Source organism: Camelus dromedarius, chromosome X (assembly GCF_036321535.1).
Source record: "Camelus dromedarius isolate mCamDro1 chromosome X, mCamDro1.pat, whole genome shotgun sequence".
NCBI lineage: Eukaryota > Metazoa > Chordata > Mammalia > Artiodactyla > Camelidae > Camelus > Camelus dromedarius.
The window spans coordinates 77,679,196-77,693,330 of record NC_087472.1 but is presented as its reverse complement, the minus strand read 5'-3'; the positions used below and the strand labels follow the sequence as shown (position 1 = coordinate 77,693,330).

The window sequence follows — 14,135 nt, the reverse complement described above, 5'->3', positions numbered from 1 at the left end:
GGGTAGCTGCCTGACCCGATGGCCATGGTTAGAATCACAGCCGCCCAGAGGGGCCCATGGGTCAGAGGATGCTGACTAACCAACCAATGAGGGAGCATGCCTTGCCTGAGAAATGACAGACTGCTGACCACTGACAGGTGGCCTGGAGGCTTTAGCTGCTGTGACTCTGTGCTCCAAGGGAATAACTGCCTGATCACGGTGTGAGTGAGGAGGAACCTGGGGGAATTACAGAGTGACCAACTGACAGTGGAGGGCGAGACTGCTCCACAATAGTGCTACATTAGATGCTGACAATGACAGCCTGTCCTGACATAATCACAGCCTGCCCGAGGGCACGGCTGGTTGCTATGGCTTCCTGGGCGGTGGTGAGATGATTCCCACCCCCTCCCCGGGGATTCAGAGCTGCTCCCAGGGCCAGAGTAGATGGAGACCCCGGCTGCTGGACCGATTGACGGTGTGATGAAGGGACAGTCTAAGGGAATGACAGGCTGACTGACGAGCAGTGTAGCTGTTGTCAGCGTCGTATGTCCGCCTGGAGGGCCTTGCAGCTGGCCCGAGGGCACGAATGGATGCTGCCATTGACAGACTGACAGAGTGAATGGGGGGCGGGGGTCTGACTAGACAGTTGTCGTGGTGAGTCACCCATTGTCTGATTTGTGTCGGGTGACTGCTTGAGCAGCTGCAGGTGGCGGTAGTCCACCTGGGGAGTCACGGCCTGCTTGGGGTTAAAATGTGGTGACGGACTGACTGACGGCGGTAATTGGGGGTCTGACAAGACGAAGAATCCCCCCGTAAGGCTGGCTGACAACGTGATTGGCTGACAGCGTGACAGACAGACCGGCGTACGGGCAGGGCCTCGGGCAACCTCAGCCGCCGCCGCCGCCGCCGCCCAGACGCACTCTGGGAAAGCGCCGGCGAGCACCCGCCTTCGGGACCGAGCCGGGTGGCGGGGAGGGGTCCGGTCACGGCTCACCGGTTGGTCCGCGCGGGCGCCGCTCGCGGCGCAGCACGGCCAATAGGCTGCGCGTTCTCGGCCACGCCCGCGCGAGCTCTCTTCTCGCGAGGCCGGTTAGGCCCGAATGTCGTTAGCCGTGGGGAAAGATGGCGGAAAATTTAAAAGGTGAAGCAGTGGCGGCAGCGACGCGGGCCCGCTGGCCAGGCCGGGTGGGCTGGAGGGGTGGCGTCGCGGGCTCGGAGCCCCGGCGTCCGAGGCCACGGGGCCGGGAGCCGGAAGCTCAGCGCCGAAAAGCTGGGGCTCTGGGCGCGCGGGCCTGGTGCGCGGGGCTGGGCGGGGCTGAGGGGAGGGGGCGCGTGCCTCGGAACGCGGCGGGCACGGGGCTAAGTGGGGACGCGGGAGGGGGGCGCGCGCCGCAGATCGCGACCGGTCGGCGCGCGCACGCGCGGGGGCTTGTCGGGGAGGCCGTGCCCGCGCGCGGGAAAATTGGCCGCCGGTGACCGTTACCCGATCGGTGTCCACGCGAGACGCCGGAAGGGGAGGGAAGGGAAGGGGACGGACCACCTTTTCAGAGTTGGGGGACAGGGGACTCTGCATGGGGAGGGTATCTCCTCTCGGCGTGATGGGGGAAGGGTTTGCAGCAGGGAGGACTCCCCCAAGAAGAGGGGAAGGGGGCTTCCCTAATAGAGCTGGACTTCCTCGTGCGCAGGGAAAGAGGGGTGACTCTCAGTATGTTGGGGAAGGTGGGCTCCTGTGGTGAGGAAAGCTGCGGGGAGGATGGGTTCCACAGGTGTGACGGGGACCTCTGAGGGTAGGAGAGCCCACCTGTGGTCAGTGCGGAGCCAGCAGCTGATGTGAGTTGGGACCACTTTAGTGAGGTTTCAGATGTAAGGTAAGGGTCTGAAAGGAAGAGGCATGATAGGGAAAGGAAGGCGTGGGCACAGGCCGAGTCTCCACTAGGCCTGCCTAAGTGGAGGAGGAGAAGGGAAATGCACATGTAATAATTTTGCAAAGCTCTTGTACATTTGTAGGTTGACATCTGGAGTTTTTCATTCATCGTGAGTTTAAATGCTTTTTTTTTTGTAATGGGAGACAGAAAATGATGAGACATTTTAAAATGATGAAATAGGATGAGGACTGCCTGACTACATTTGGAATGAGGGTTTTGTGAAATGATTTAATAAGATGGCTTCTAAAGCACAGTAATTAATATGCCTTGAATCAAAAGAAGCCTTTTTAAAATAAAAAATTTGTGTGTCTTGAAAAATTTTGGTAGCCCCCAAAACATCCCAGGTATATTTAAAATAACTGCTGTCACTAACCTGTATTGTTCTGTCTGTTCCTGAATTCAGAGCGTACTTGGGCGAGCTTTACCCTTCACAGAAATGGTGGATGAGACAGAAAGTCAAAATGCAGCGTGAAAAATTTACCTTGTGGGTTTAAGGCACCCAGACTAATCATTCAGGGGAGCTTCCTATAATTTAATACCACCCCACGATCTCTTATTCATAATTCCGAAATCCAAAAGGCCCTGAAAACTTAAATTTGGTACCATGCAGTGGAAAAACTGGACTATAAGGTGGAACTGTTCAGTGTTGCTATCTTGCAACTTTATTTCTCCTATTTAATGTGAAAATGCAGGCTTTTTGCTGCAGAACTATTAATGTGTTTGATTATGGCTTGGCAGCCCTGACTACACTGGGAGTGTGTTAGGGAATGTGTGGGATATACCTAGAACTCCACTTGTAAAATCCAAAAAAGAAACTTGGATTCCAAAACACATCTGGCCCCAGGACTTTGAGATAAGGGATGGTAGACCAGTCTTTCCAGTTACGCCTTTGTTTGGTGCCCTGGAGGTTTTAATCCCATCCCTACCCACCCGCTTTGGGGCAATGCACCCTACTGAGATGGGGGGGGGTCTCTTTCTTTTGCAAAGTGGGGAAAAGGACGATTAGGTCCTGAACTCCAGGCAGGTTTGCAGGCAGTTTTAGGAATGGTATAGAGGGAGCTGGGAACTCTGGGAATAGATTCCTTTAGGACAATCCATACAGTAGTTTACACTTTGAAGTCTGCTGCTCCAGAGGTAGCCTTGGACCGTGAGCACCGGGGTAGAAGGGAGTGGCACATTTTTGTTGTAGAAGTCCCAGCATTCAGAACGCCTGTGGATTGAATTTCACTGACTCTGAGGCAGTCCTTTGGAAGCCCCTGGGAGGACTTGGGGTCCTCTTTGACCCCTAGCCTCGCAGGATGCCCAATAATAGTTCTTTCTGGCCCCCTTTGTTCTAGGCTGCAGTGTGTGTTGCAAGTCTTCTTGGAATCAGCTACAGGACCTGTGCCGCCTAGCCAAGCTCTCCTGCCCTGCCCTTGGCATCTCCAAGAGGAACCTCTATGACTTTGAAGTCGAGTACCTGTGTGACTACAAAAAGATCCGAGTGAGTCTGGGGTGACCATGGCAGGGGCAGGGGTAACTCAAGGAAGTCCTGCCGCCTCCCCCCTCCACTGCCCATAGCTGTTTCCAAAAGGAATTTTCTCTTCTGATCTTAAAAAAAAAAAGGATTAGGAGACCCTCTTATCTCCATTTTACAGGTGGGAAAACTAAGTGGCTTTCTGAGAGGGGCAGGGGCCAGCATGAATCCCCAAATAAGTCTCCCTTCCCACCTCCCTAGGAATACAAACCAATTGCAGAGACTGAGATGCTGAGCCCAGGAGTAGAGATGATGATAGCTAATGGTTATTGAGCACTTTCAGTGTGCCAGACACTTCCTCTCAGAAACTCATCTAATTCCTCCAGCAACATTCTGAAATCGGAACTGTTACTGTAGCCAGAGGCGGTAACAGCAGGATAGTTAAAAGAACAGACTGGAGCCAGCATCCTGGCTGCGTAACCCTGGGATACTTACCCAAATCCTCTGTCCTTCATTTTCCTCAGCTATAAAATGGGGGTAATTAGTAGCATCTACCTCATATAGAGTTGTGAGAGTTAAGTTAGTTAATAAGACACGTAAGTCACTTAGAACAGTACCTGCTACATAGTGAATGCTAGGAAAATGTCAGCTTTTTTTTTTCCTTATTTACTGATGAGGAAACTGAGGCCCAGGGAAGTTAAATCACTGCCTAAGTCCACACAGCTAGGGAGCGGCAGAGTCAGGATTTGTACCCAAGCTGTCGAACTGTAAAATCTGTGTAGTTAAACTGTCCTGCAGCCGCCTTTTCAGCAAGAAAAGATCCTTCTGGCTGCTTTGTGGAGAGCAGACTGTAGGGGTGAGGGTGGAAGCAGGGGGCCTGGTGGGGAGGCTATTGCTGCAGCCCAGGTGAGCGATGACAGTGAGGGCAGTGATAGTGGTTCCAGGTGGCAGGATTCTGGAAGTAGTTCGAAGGCAGGGCTGACAGGATTTGCTGAGGGCAGATGTGGGGTGTGTGAGGAAAAGGAGTCAAGGGTGACTCCAAGAGCTGGGGCCAAACAGCTGAACAGAGTGGGTAGAGTTTGGGAGATTAAAAGTTGGGATTTAGACAGATAGTAGGAGGGAGAGAGGGATTTGAACCTAGTGGTCCTCACTTTTGAACCCATGCTTCTTAACCACTGCACAGAGTGATTCCAGAAAAGGGAAGGGAGCGGTTGGGGTGTTATCCACAGGCCCAGTGAGGGCTGGCCCGAGGGTCTGGTCACTCAGGTGCCCCCTTTCCCCGCCGCCTCCCCACAGGAACAGGAGTATTACCTGGTAAAATGGCGTGGATACCCAGACTCGGAGAGCACCTGGGAGCCACGGCAGAATCTCAAGTGCGTGCGCATTCTCAAGCAGTTCCACAAGGACTTGGAAAGGGAGCTGCTCCGGCGGCACCACCGGTCAAAGCCACCCAGGCACCTGGACCCAAGCTTGGCCAACTACCTGGTGCAGAAGGCCAAGCAGAGGCGGGCGCTCCGGCGCTGGGAGCAGGAGCTCAACGCCAAGCGCAGCCACCTGGGACGCATCACCGTGGAGAACGAGGTGGACCTGGACGGCCCCCCGCGGGCCTTCGTGTACATCAACGAGTACCGTGTTGGGGAGGGCATCACCCTCAACCAGGTGGCCGTGGGCTGTGAGTGCCAGGACTGTCTGTGGGCACCTGCTGGGGGCTGCTGCCCTGGGGCGTCACTGCACAAGTTTGCCTACAATGACCAGGGCCAGGTGCGGCTGCGAGCCGGGCTGCCCATCTACGAGTGCAACTCCCGCTGCCGCTGCGGCTATGACTGCCCCAACCGCGTGGTCCAGAAGGGCATCCGCTATGACCTCTGCATCTTCCGCACGGATGATGGACGTGGCTGGGGTGTCCGCACGCTGGAGAAGATCCGAAAGAACAGCTTCGTCATGGAGTACGTGGGAGAGGTAGGGAGACGGGGCTGGTCGGGCGTGTGTGTGCAGCTCTTCCCACCTCGCGGTCCTGTTCCCGCCATGCGCCTGCAGCTGCCCTGCTTTCCCCGTGGGGAGCGGGGGCAGTAACCTGAATGTGACAGGGACATCCTGGCAGGGGCAAGTATTCTAAAGTGGTAAGAGCACGTTGAAGACCTCCAGGCGGAGCTGACTTCGTCAGGGTGCCTAGCAGAGAGCAAAGTGGGAACCGAAATCCAGGCGGCGTTCCTTTTAACAGGCCATGTGGTCTGCACAAGATTATGTCACCTAAAAAGGCACTTCCTCTCCTCATTTCACAAGGGTCCAGCTTATCACCAAGCAGTGTCTGCCCGGAAGGAGCACCTTTTACTAATCTGCACAAAACGAACCCAGTCTGGAGGAGGACATAGACGTGCCTTGGGGAGGTTGGCTACCTCCTCCTCTAGACTCGGAAAGGCCGCCAACTAGGCAGGCTAGCCTCCATACCAGACAACCCCCAGATCTTTAGTGGCTCCACACATTATAAGTCCATTTGTTCCCCTAACGGGTCAGCATGGGCATGGGGGCGGTATCCTTCCACACGAGGGCCTGGCCACCTAGGTTCTCTCCCGCTGTGCCTTTGCCGTGCCTTAGAGCCTGGGAGCCGCCTCTCATTCTCACTGTTGCCTGCTGAGTGGGCTGAGGGGAGGGCAGCAGAGGAGGTTTCTAGCAGGCCTGGATGCAGTACACATCACTCCGGCCCACACCCACTGGTTGGCTCGGAGTCACTGGCCCTACCTCAGGGCAGAGGCAGCTGCAAAGTGTGATTAGCCATATGCCCAAGTGGAAAACAAAAAGGGGTTTGGGTGGATAGCGGGCAAGTGTCTGCAACAGCAAGCCTCACGTTCTAAGGTGGGAGGTGGTGGGCATTTGGGGTGGGGCGGGTCTTTGTTACGTAGGACCATCTCATGCACTGGGGAACATTTAGCATCCCTGGACCTTGACCATTTAAATCCATGAGTGTGTCCTGTTATGATGACAACCCCAAACACCTCCATATTTTCATGGGTCTCTTTGGGGTATGATATGGTTGGGAAGTGACAGGATTGGCCTAAGGGACACACACCTGAGGATGTCCACACTGTAGTGATGACACCGATGAGGAGGAGGAAGAGCTCCTGCTCTGACGAACTACAGAGACGCAGTCATAGCCTGGGGTAGGGGGACGGAGGCAGTCTAGAGAGTAGTCCACACTACAGAGGACCCTGACAGTCTGGACAAGAGACGTCCCTCCCCAGATAATCCAGTGGTCAGGTGGAGGAAATGTCCACGTGTCGAAGGACCTGACAGTGTAGAGGAAGGAGTAAGCAGCCACAGCCCAGAGGGTTCCTGATGGTCTAAAGAAGGGGGTTCCTGACAACCGAAAGGAAGAGGTGACCATGTCCCAGAGCCACCCAGTGGAAGAGAACGAGCTCTCCAGAGGACCTGGCAGTCCGACTTAGGAGGTGTCCATACCTACACTGCCCTGACAGTCAGGAAAATGAAGTGTCCTCACCCCAGAGGGATAGTGACAGTCTGGAGGAGCTTGGGTCTGTACCCAAGAGGACTCTGGTGGCCTGGAGGAGGTATCCACATCCTCAGTGCCCTGACACTCTGACGATGTCATCAGAGGGATGGTAACAGTGTGGCAGAGTTGTCACACCCCAGAGGGATGCTGCCAGTGTTGAGGAGGAGGTGTCCACATCCACAGGAACCGACAGTCCCAGAGGCCGTCTAGCTTCAGTGCACTGATGATCTTGGGGTGGAGGGGCTGTCCACACTTAGAGAATCCTGACAGGCGAGGGGGGAGGAAGAGTCTGCAGCCCACTGGCACCCCAAAGTCCCCTGGTCCTGATACTTTTTCATTGCTCTTCCTTAGTGTCCTTACTCTTCCATGCTGTGATCATGGGGGTTTCCAGGGACCCTCTCACTCCCTGTCCTCACTCATCCACTTTCCACACATTCTCTTCAAGCTATTTCTTGGCCTCCCTCCTGCCACATTCGGTGATTTCCAGGCCCCCCTCTGACATCCTTAGACCTGTGGGGCCTCCTGATGGCACCACAGGCCCCCAAACACTACCAGAGCCAAACCCATCTTCCTGCATCCCCCTCTGAAGAGGCAGCATGGCAAAGGGGTCAGGGGTGGACCCTGAGTCTGAATGCCTGAGGCCGAATCCCAACTCCACCACTCATCAGCAGTCACTGAGCCACCTCTGCGGCTCAGTTTCCTCATCTGTAAAATGGGAACGATAACAGCGCGCCCCCCCCCACCCCATACACTTGTTATAAGAACGAGATGAGTTATGAGGTGTGAAGCATTTGGAAGAAGCCATTGAATGGCCTACTTTATAGCCTGTTTAGCTCCACTTGGTGTGCATAGTCATAAATCTCCTTGCAGATATATTAATTTACTTGATCACGTGGTGCTGTCCTATTGGGCCTGATGTAATAGAGGGTAGGCACCCCTCCCTGCCTGTTCCCCACGCTGTCCTCCTACAGTCTGGACACCGCATTCGCTCTCCTGCCTCTCCACCCCGGCCCTGACAGTCCCTCATGTGAGCTGCCCTTCCACGTGCTGTCGGAACATCCCCATCCTCAGCCAGCAGACAACAGCCTATTTTATCCATTGTAAAGCATGTACTTTCTTCAGATTTTAACAACTCTGACATGAAGATGAGTCTCACTTAATTGCTTTCATTAAATGATGGCATATCATCATTTAATTAGCAGCAGTTTTTCCTTTGTTGGGAAAGGGCACCCAAAATCAGAGAACATGTTAGATTTCAATGGGTTGCAGTCCTCATAACCACTCCTAACAGGAAAACAGAAACAGAAACCCCTTTCATCTCCCTGATCTCGTTGGATCTCTACAACAACCCCTGTCAGGTTGGGATTATTGTCCTTGTCATCCCCATTCTGCAGATGGGAAGACTGAGGCCCAGAGAGGTACAATAAAGTGCTCAGAGTCACCACGCTAGTTAAGTGGGTAAAAAAGGTGCAAGGATCTAAAACCGGTGTGCTGCCACACCTGGCGAAGTGTTGTGTTTTGGGGTTTGGCGGGGTGGTTTTCTTAGGCTAGGGAAGCAGGGACAGAACATTCCAGATCCCATATCCAGGTAGGGGCAGAACAGCAACTGGACTCTGAGTCTCCTGGTTCCTGTTCACCACGTCAAAACCCTTTGCTGGCTGCCACCTTCTAGCCCATCTGCCTTGCCCAGTCATTCTGGAGAACTGCTAGGGAGCAGGGACATGGACTGATTCGTTCTCGAGTTTTCAGGGTGGACCAACCCTTACAGAGTGGGACTGAAAAGAAGACAGAGAGAAGGAACCGTTTGTGCCCTGGAGGGTTTGCAGTATGACTCACTCCTGGGGAGACTTGGGGAGCAGGTAGGGGCAGAGCAGGCAGGAAGATGGAGCCTGGGGAGGAGGTGGGACGTTCCCTCTCACTGGGGAGGGGCCTAGGGGAAAAAGCTGGTCCAGACTCCACCCAGTATGCTCAGGAGCCCAGGAGAGGCTGCCCTTTGATCCCAAGGCTTCACAGAGGCGGCAGCTCCTGCTCTGGGTGGGGATTGGGAGCTTCAGGAAAGCTGCAGAGAAGTGACATCTGGTGGAGCTGACATCACAAAGAAGAGTGTGTGTTCTCTGGGAGGTGAAGGGAGAGAGATCTTGACATACTCCTCAGAATGCTGTGGCTCCCATTTTGTCCCTCAGGATAGAGTCCCCACTTTTCAACCCAGTCAAAGCCCTTTTATGACCTGCAGTTTTCTTCAGATGGTATATCTCTGCTATTGCTCCTCTGACTCAAAGCACTGCGTTTCCTGATCAGCATCTTGCACTGTGGGTGTCTGAGTCCATCTCTCTGTCACCAGACTGTGACCTACGGGGGCCAGCCTGAACCTGGTCCCTGTGACTCTCCCGCCAAACTAAACCCTGAGGGCCAGGACCAAGCCTGGTCCCTGTATTTCTCCCAGCAGACCCTGACCCCTGAGTACTGGGACCAGGCACAGAGTAGATCTCATACAAATCCACTGGATGAATGAGTGAATGAGCAGAAATTGAGGGTAAGGGGGAGCCAAGTTCCTCAAGGAACGGAGCTGGAGTACAGGGCAGTGAGCAGTGCGGCCCAAGGGATAAATAAGCCTTGGTCTTCTGAGGGCACTGCTGGTCAGCATCTAGCACAGAGCAGAGGCTGGAGGTGCTGGTAAGAGGCAGGGAGGAGAGAGGAGACAGTAAGGTACTAGGGCGGCCATGCTGGCTGGTGAAAATGGAGGCTGTTCAAGACCGGAAGAAGAGGAGCAAGGTCACTGGCCCTTGTGAGGAGCAAGGAAGGAGGCAGCGGTGGGTCTCCGGCTTGGATCAGGTGTCTGCAGGCAGGGGTGGTAGGCGGTGGGTCTCTGACAAGAGGAGAGGGAAGGAAGAAGGTGGGAAGAGCGGGCTTGGGTTGCCCACAGGAGCACTGTGGGACAGGACGGCCTCCGAGTTAGAAAGCAGAACACAAATAAAGGGCACGCACTGCTGTGTACTGTGCCTGTGTTGTCGCTGAGGGGCAGGCCGGGACCCAGGAGTGTGGAAGGAGGCCTGCGCCATTCCAGGGGCACCCAGGCTGAGGAGGGGGCAGCCTTGGCCTCTGTGGGACCCTTACCCAGAGACAGCCTGGTCACTGGTCGCCTACCCTGGGGGATTGCCAGAAGTTGTGGTCCAGGACCCAGGGGGAAGAGGGGATGTGAGGGATGGAGAGGAGAGAAGGAGTGGGGTGGGGGAGCAGAGAATCTGTTGCCAGCATTTGGGAGGCAGGACAGGCTGGGCTAGGATACTGGTCTGTTTACTAGGACAGAAAAGGACCCTGCCGGGGAGGGGATACCTACTGCTGTCCTCAGTACCACTTGATGGCACTGCATGGTGCCAGGGCCGAGCAAGGGGTTCCCTCCCATCCGTGCTCTTGTCTCCTTTCTTTCCTCTTCTGTCTCTCTGAGTTCTTGCCCTCAGCCTCTTCTCAATTCCAGACTCTCGGAGGTCTTGGTCTTTCTGGACCTGGGTCTTTTGTATTAAGATTCTGTCAGTGTTTCTAACTCTGCCTCTAGCTCTCCCATCTGAGTCTCTCCCATTCATCATCTCCCTTTCCCCAGCCTCTTTCTTCCCCTTGGTTGGTCTGTCCCTTGGTTGTGCTTCTTGCTGTCTGCACCGCCCCCCACACCGGCTCCAGACTGCCCCAGGCTCTCTGGCCCTGGATGGGTCAACCTCTCTTTCACCCCGACCCTCCCCACCCCTCTCTGTTGAGCCCTGGGTCTTTTCCTTCCTCACCCTTGATCTGGGTCCCCTCACTCTGTCCTACTATGGGTCTCTCACCATGGGGGCCTCTCTCTCTCTCTCTCCCTCTTTCTCTCTCACTACCGGGCCTTGTGGTCAGCCTCCGCCTAACATTGAGAGACTCCCCATGCCATCTGGAGCCTGAGAAGGGCAGATAAACCCTGTGCATCACCGCCTTCCTTGTGTCGGTGCCACCCAGCCCCGCTGAGCCAGCCGCAGGTGTCGGGGTGCCTCCCTGCTCCCTTGTTCTCCTTCGGGGGGGGGTGGGAGCCAGGCTGCGGGTCGGGGGCGGTGCTGGCTTTCCTGAGCCTTCTTGGCCAACCTCCCCTCCCCTGTCGTCTTCTCCTTAGATCATTACCTCAGAGGAGGCAGAGCGGCGGGGCCAGATCTATGACCGCCAGGGCGCCACCTACCTCTTCGACCTGGACTATGTGGAGGATGTGTACACCGTGGATGCCGCCTATTATGGCAACATCTCCCACTTTGTCAACCACAGTGTGGGTACCCCACAGGCGGGCGGGGGTCGGGAGGAGCAGGCTGGGGCCCCTCCTCACCCTCCCACTGTTCTTTTTTGCCCAGTGTGACCCCAACCTCCAGGTGTACAACGTCTTCATAGACAACCTCGATGAGCGGCTTCCCCGCATCGCTTTCTTTGCCACAAGAACCATCCGGGCAGGCGAGGAGCTCACCTTTGATTACAACATGCAAGGTGGGGGTGGCAAGGGGCGGGGGGCAGGGACATACAGTGATGTGGGACATGAGGACCCCGCCCCAAGGAACTTTAAGATGTTCTTCCTCACTCTTAGTCTCCTAGCTGGACCCCTGCCTATCCTTTAGGGGGCCTCGTCATCCCCAACCCCTGGACCCCAATCCTGAGACACTCATACCAATTTCTCCCAAGGCTCCTGGGGGAGGACATTTGGCTCAAGAGTTAACACGCTACTCCTGACTCCAATCTTGTCTGAATTTCCCCAGTACTCCAACCCTCCCCACTCCTAACTCCCTTTGGCCTTCCTCAGTCCAAGCCTCTGGACACCCTTGTGGCCTCCAACCAGTCCCCTTCTTGACAAACTAGCCACCTCTGAGACACTCAAGGGGGGATCTTTGGCAGGAGAGTTCAGATGCCCCTCCGGATGCCCAGGTGACCCTCCATTCCTGACCCCTGCCTGACACACCCTCTTGGTTCCCCCTGACGGCTCCCTGTCTCCCTCAACCACCCCCCCATCCCTGGCCATCTTCTTAACACCTGAACACCCCTCTAGTGCTAAGCCCTGGCCCTCGCCCTAAACCACCAACCCCGTGACCTCTTCCTGACCCAGGACCCAGACCTGCTCCCAGTTCCTAAGATCCCTGGGGCTCATGGTAAAAAGGGCAGCGGGACACTTCATTTAGACCTTCTATCTAACGAGTGCCCTCCCCCCCTGGCTGTGACTCCACAGTGGACCCCGTGGACATGGAGAGTACCCGCATGGACTCCAACTTTGGCCTGGCCGGGCTCCCCGGCTCCCCCAAGAAACGGGTCCGTATTGAATGCAAGTGTGGGACTGAATCCTGCCGCAAATACCTCTTCTAGCCCTTTGAAGTCTGAGGCCAGACTGCCCATGGGGGCCTAAAGCCACCCGCCTCCCCCCACCCACTGCTGCCCTCCTGTCGAGGAACGACTGCCAGGGCCTCCTGCCTGCCTCCGCCTGCCTCCACCTGCCTCATGCACGGGGCCGCAGGGAGGACGGACTCCAGGAGTCCCCTTTCCCTGTTCCAGCCCCATCCGTGGGTTGCACTTACAAACCCCCACCCACCTTCGGAAGTGATTTTTCAACACCGGGACTTTCTGCAGTAGGGATTCATGACCTAGCGAGGAGGTCCAAGGGCTGAGTCCCAGCCCAGACCCAGAATAGAAATAAGTTTTTTTGTTGGTTTTTTGTTGTTGGTTTTTTTGTGTTTTGGTTTTTTTTTTTGCACCTGCTTCTGCCTGGAGCTCGAGGGGCCTGTTGCAGGCCCTCTCCCCATCGCCCCAAGGGTGTGGGGAAGCAGCGTCAGGGCAGGCTGACACCAGCGCCAGAGTTCCCAGCCCACTCGCCTCCCCTGCCACAGTGCTGGTGAAGGGAAGAGGGGCTCCAGGGCTGGGGGCCGGGGCTGGCTCCTGCTCACGCTCACACTCACACGCTGGCTAGTGTTGGCCCAGGAGCCACAGGGTTGCTTTTTCAGGGCTGCGAAGTGGACACCCACATGCCACTGCAAGGGGAATGGATGTCCTGGGCCCACTGGCCAGTGAGAGGTGGTCCAGACTTCCCCAGGCCTTCAGGTGGGCTGGGACTGAGCTCTGCCTTGGGGAGTGTGTAGAGGGTGCCCAGGGTTCTTGGGAGCTCAGGGTGCCAGGAGCCCCGACCTGGGGTGTGATGGCTGCTGGGAGTACCCAGAGTTGGAACCAAGACCTAGCTAGGCTGTAGATAGCACTTAGGACAAAATACGCATTGATGGGGTGCTGATGAGGTGCCAGGCACTGGGCAGAGCACCTGGTCCACATGGATTGTCTCAGGGAAGCCTTGAAAACTACGGAGGTGGATCCCAGGAAAGGGCCCATGTGGCAGAAGGCAAAGCACAGGCCAAGGATGGGGGGTGGGGATGGCTTGCCCACTAGGGTACGGCCGAGGTGAGGGGAAGCCCCTGCCACCTCCCAGCTCCTGCCCCCAGCCCTTTGCGCTCACCTCGGGTCCACTGGTCTCAAAAGTTACCTGCCCATAAATGTACAAAAGGCAAAGGCTCTGATGGCTGCCTCGCCCCTTGCTTCCCCTGTGAGGTCTTCTCTAGGAAGCCTTCCCTGACTACCTGTGCGCAGAGTGTCCCTACGTGAGACTGTGTGCCCTGCCACCAGATGCCAGATCTGTGTGTCCATTTGTGTGTCCGTGCTCCCCACCCCCCAACTGACCTTCAGGCATGGACTGAATCTGATCCTCCTCTTGTATATCCCTCGGCTCTACCCAGTCCGGGATGGGCCTCAATAAAACAAGTTATTGGTGGAACAAACCCTGGTGTGGGGATTGAAGGCCTCGTGGAGGTGGGGGTTGGGGGGGTGAGAGGCTGGGAGAGGGGTGCCCAGGAACGTGTTCCTCAAACCTCAGCCATTTGACTAACACCCCCCACAGTACCACTTCCACCGTCGTCCACTTAACATTTTGACCTAAAATAAGCCTCCTGTATACTTACATTTTAAAGTGCACTGAGAAAGCAAACTAAATCCATTGCTGTCTAAATGGACAAACCATTATAACTGGCCATAAATAAAAATAACCAGAGAAATACAATGGAAATACAGAAGTATGCTACAATTCTAGCTCTTAGAAGTTATGGACCCAAAGCCGACCTGCTCCGTGCAAAGAGAAAAGCGTGTGTGTGCCAGGGTATAAAGCAGAGAACAGATATGATGTTCCAGATACACTTATGCTTGTCATTATCCCTCAGCCAGTGCCCTTTGTTTTTGCTCGGAGACC

General features: G+C 55.6%; 1 protein-coding gene across 1 annotated transcript; it reads left to right on the top strand.

Moving 5' to 3' along the window:
- The first annotated feature begins 976 nt into the window (after nucleotides 1-976).
- SUV39H1 (SUV39H1 histone lysine methyltransferase) lies at nucleotides 977-12,365 on the top strand. Its single transcript, XM_031445274.2, has 6 exons — nucleotides 977-1,120; nucleotides 3,242-3,387; nucleotides 4,657-5,319; nucleotides 10,998-11,144; nucleotides 11,227-11,356; nucleotides 12,087-12,365. Exons 1-6 carry the CDS (start codon nucleotides 1,102-1,104, stop codon nucleotides 12,218-12,220), a joined length of 1,239 nt encoding a protein of 412 aa, XP_031301134.1. The 5' UTR covers nucleotides 977-1,101; the 3' UTR covers nucleotides 12,221-12,365.
- Nucleotides 12,366-14,135: the final 1,770 nt, after the last annotated feature.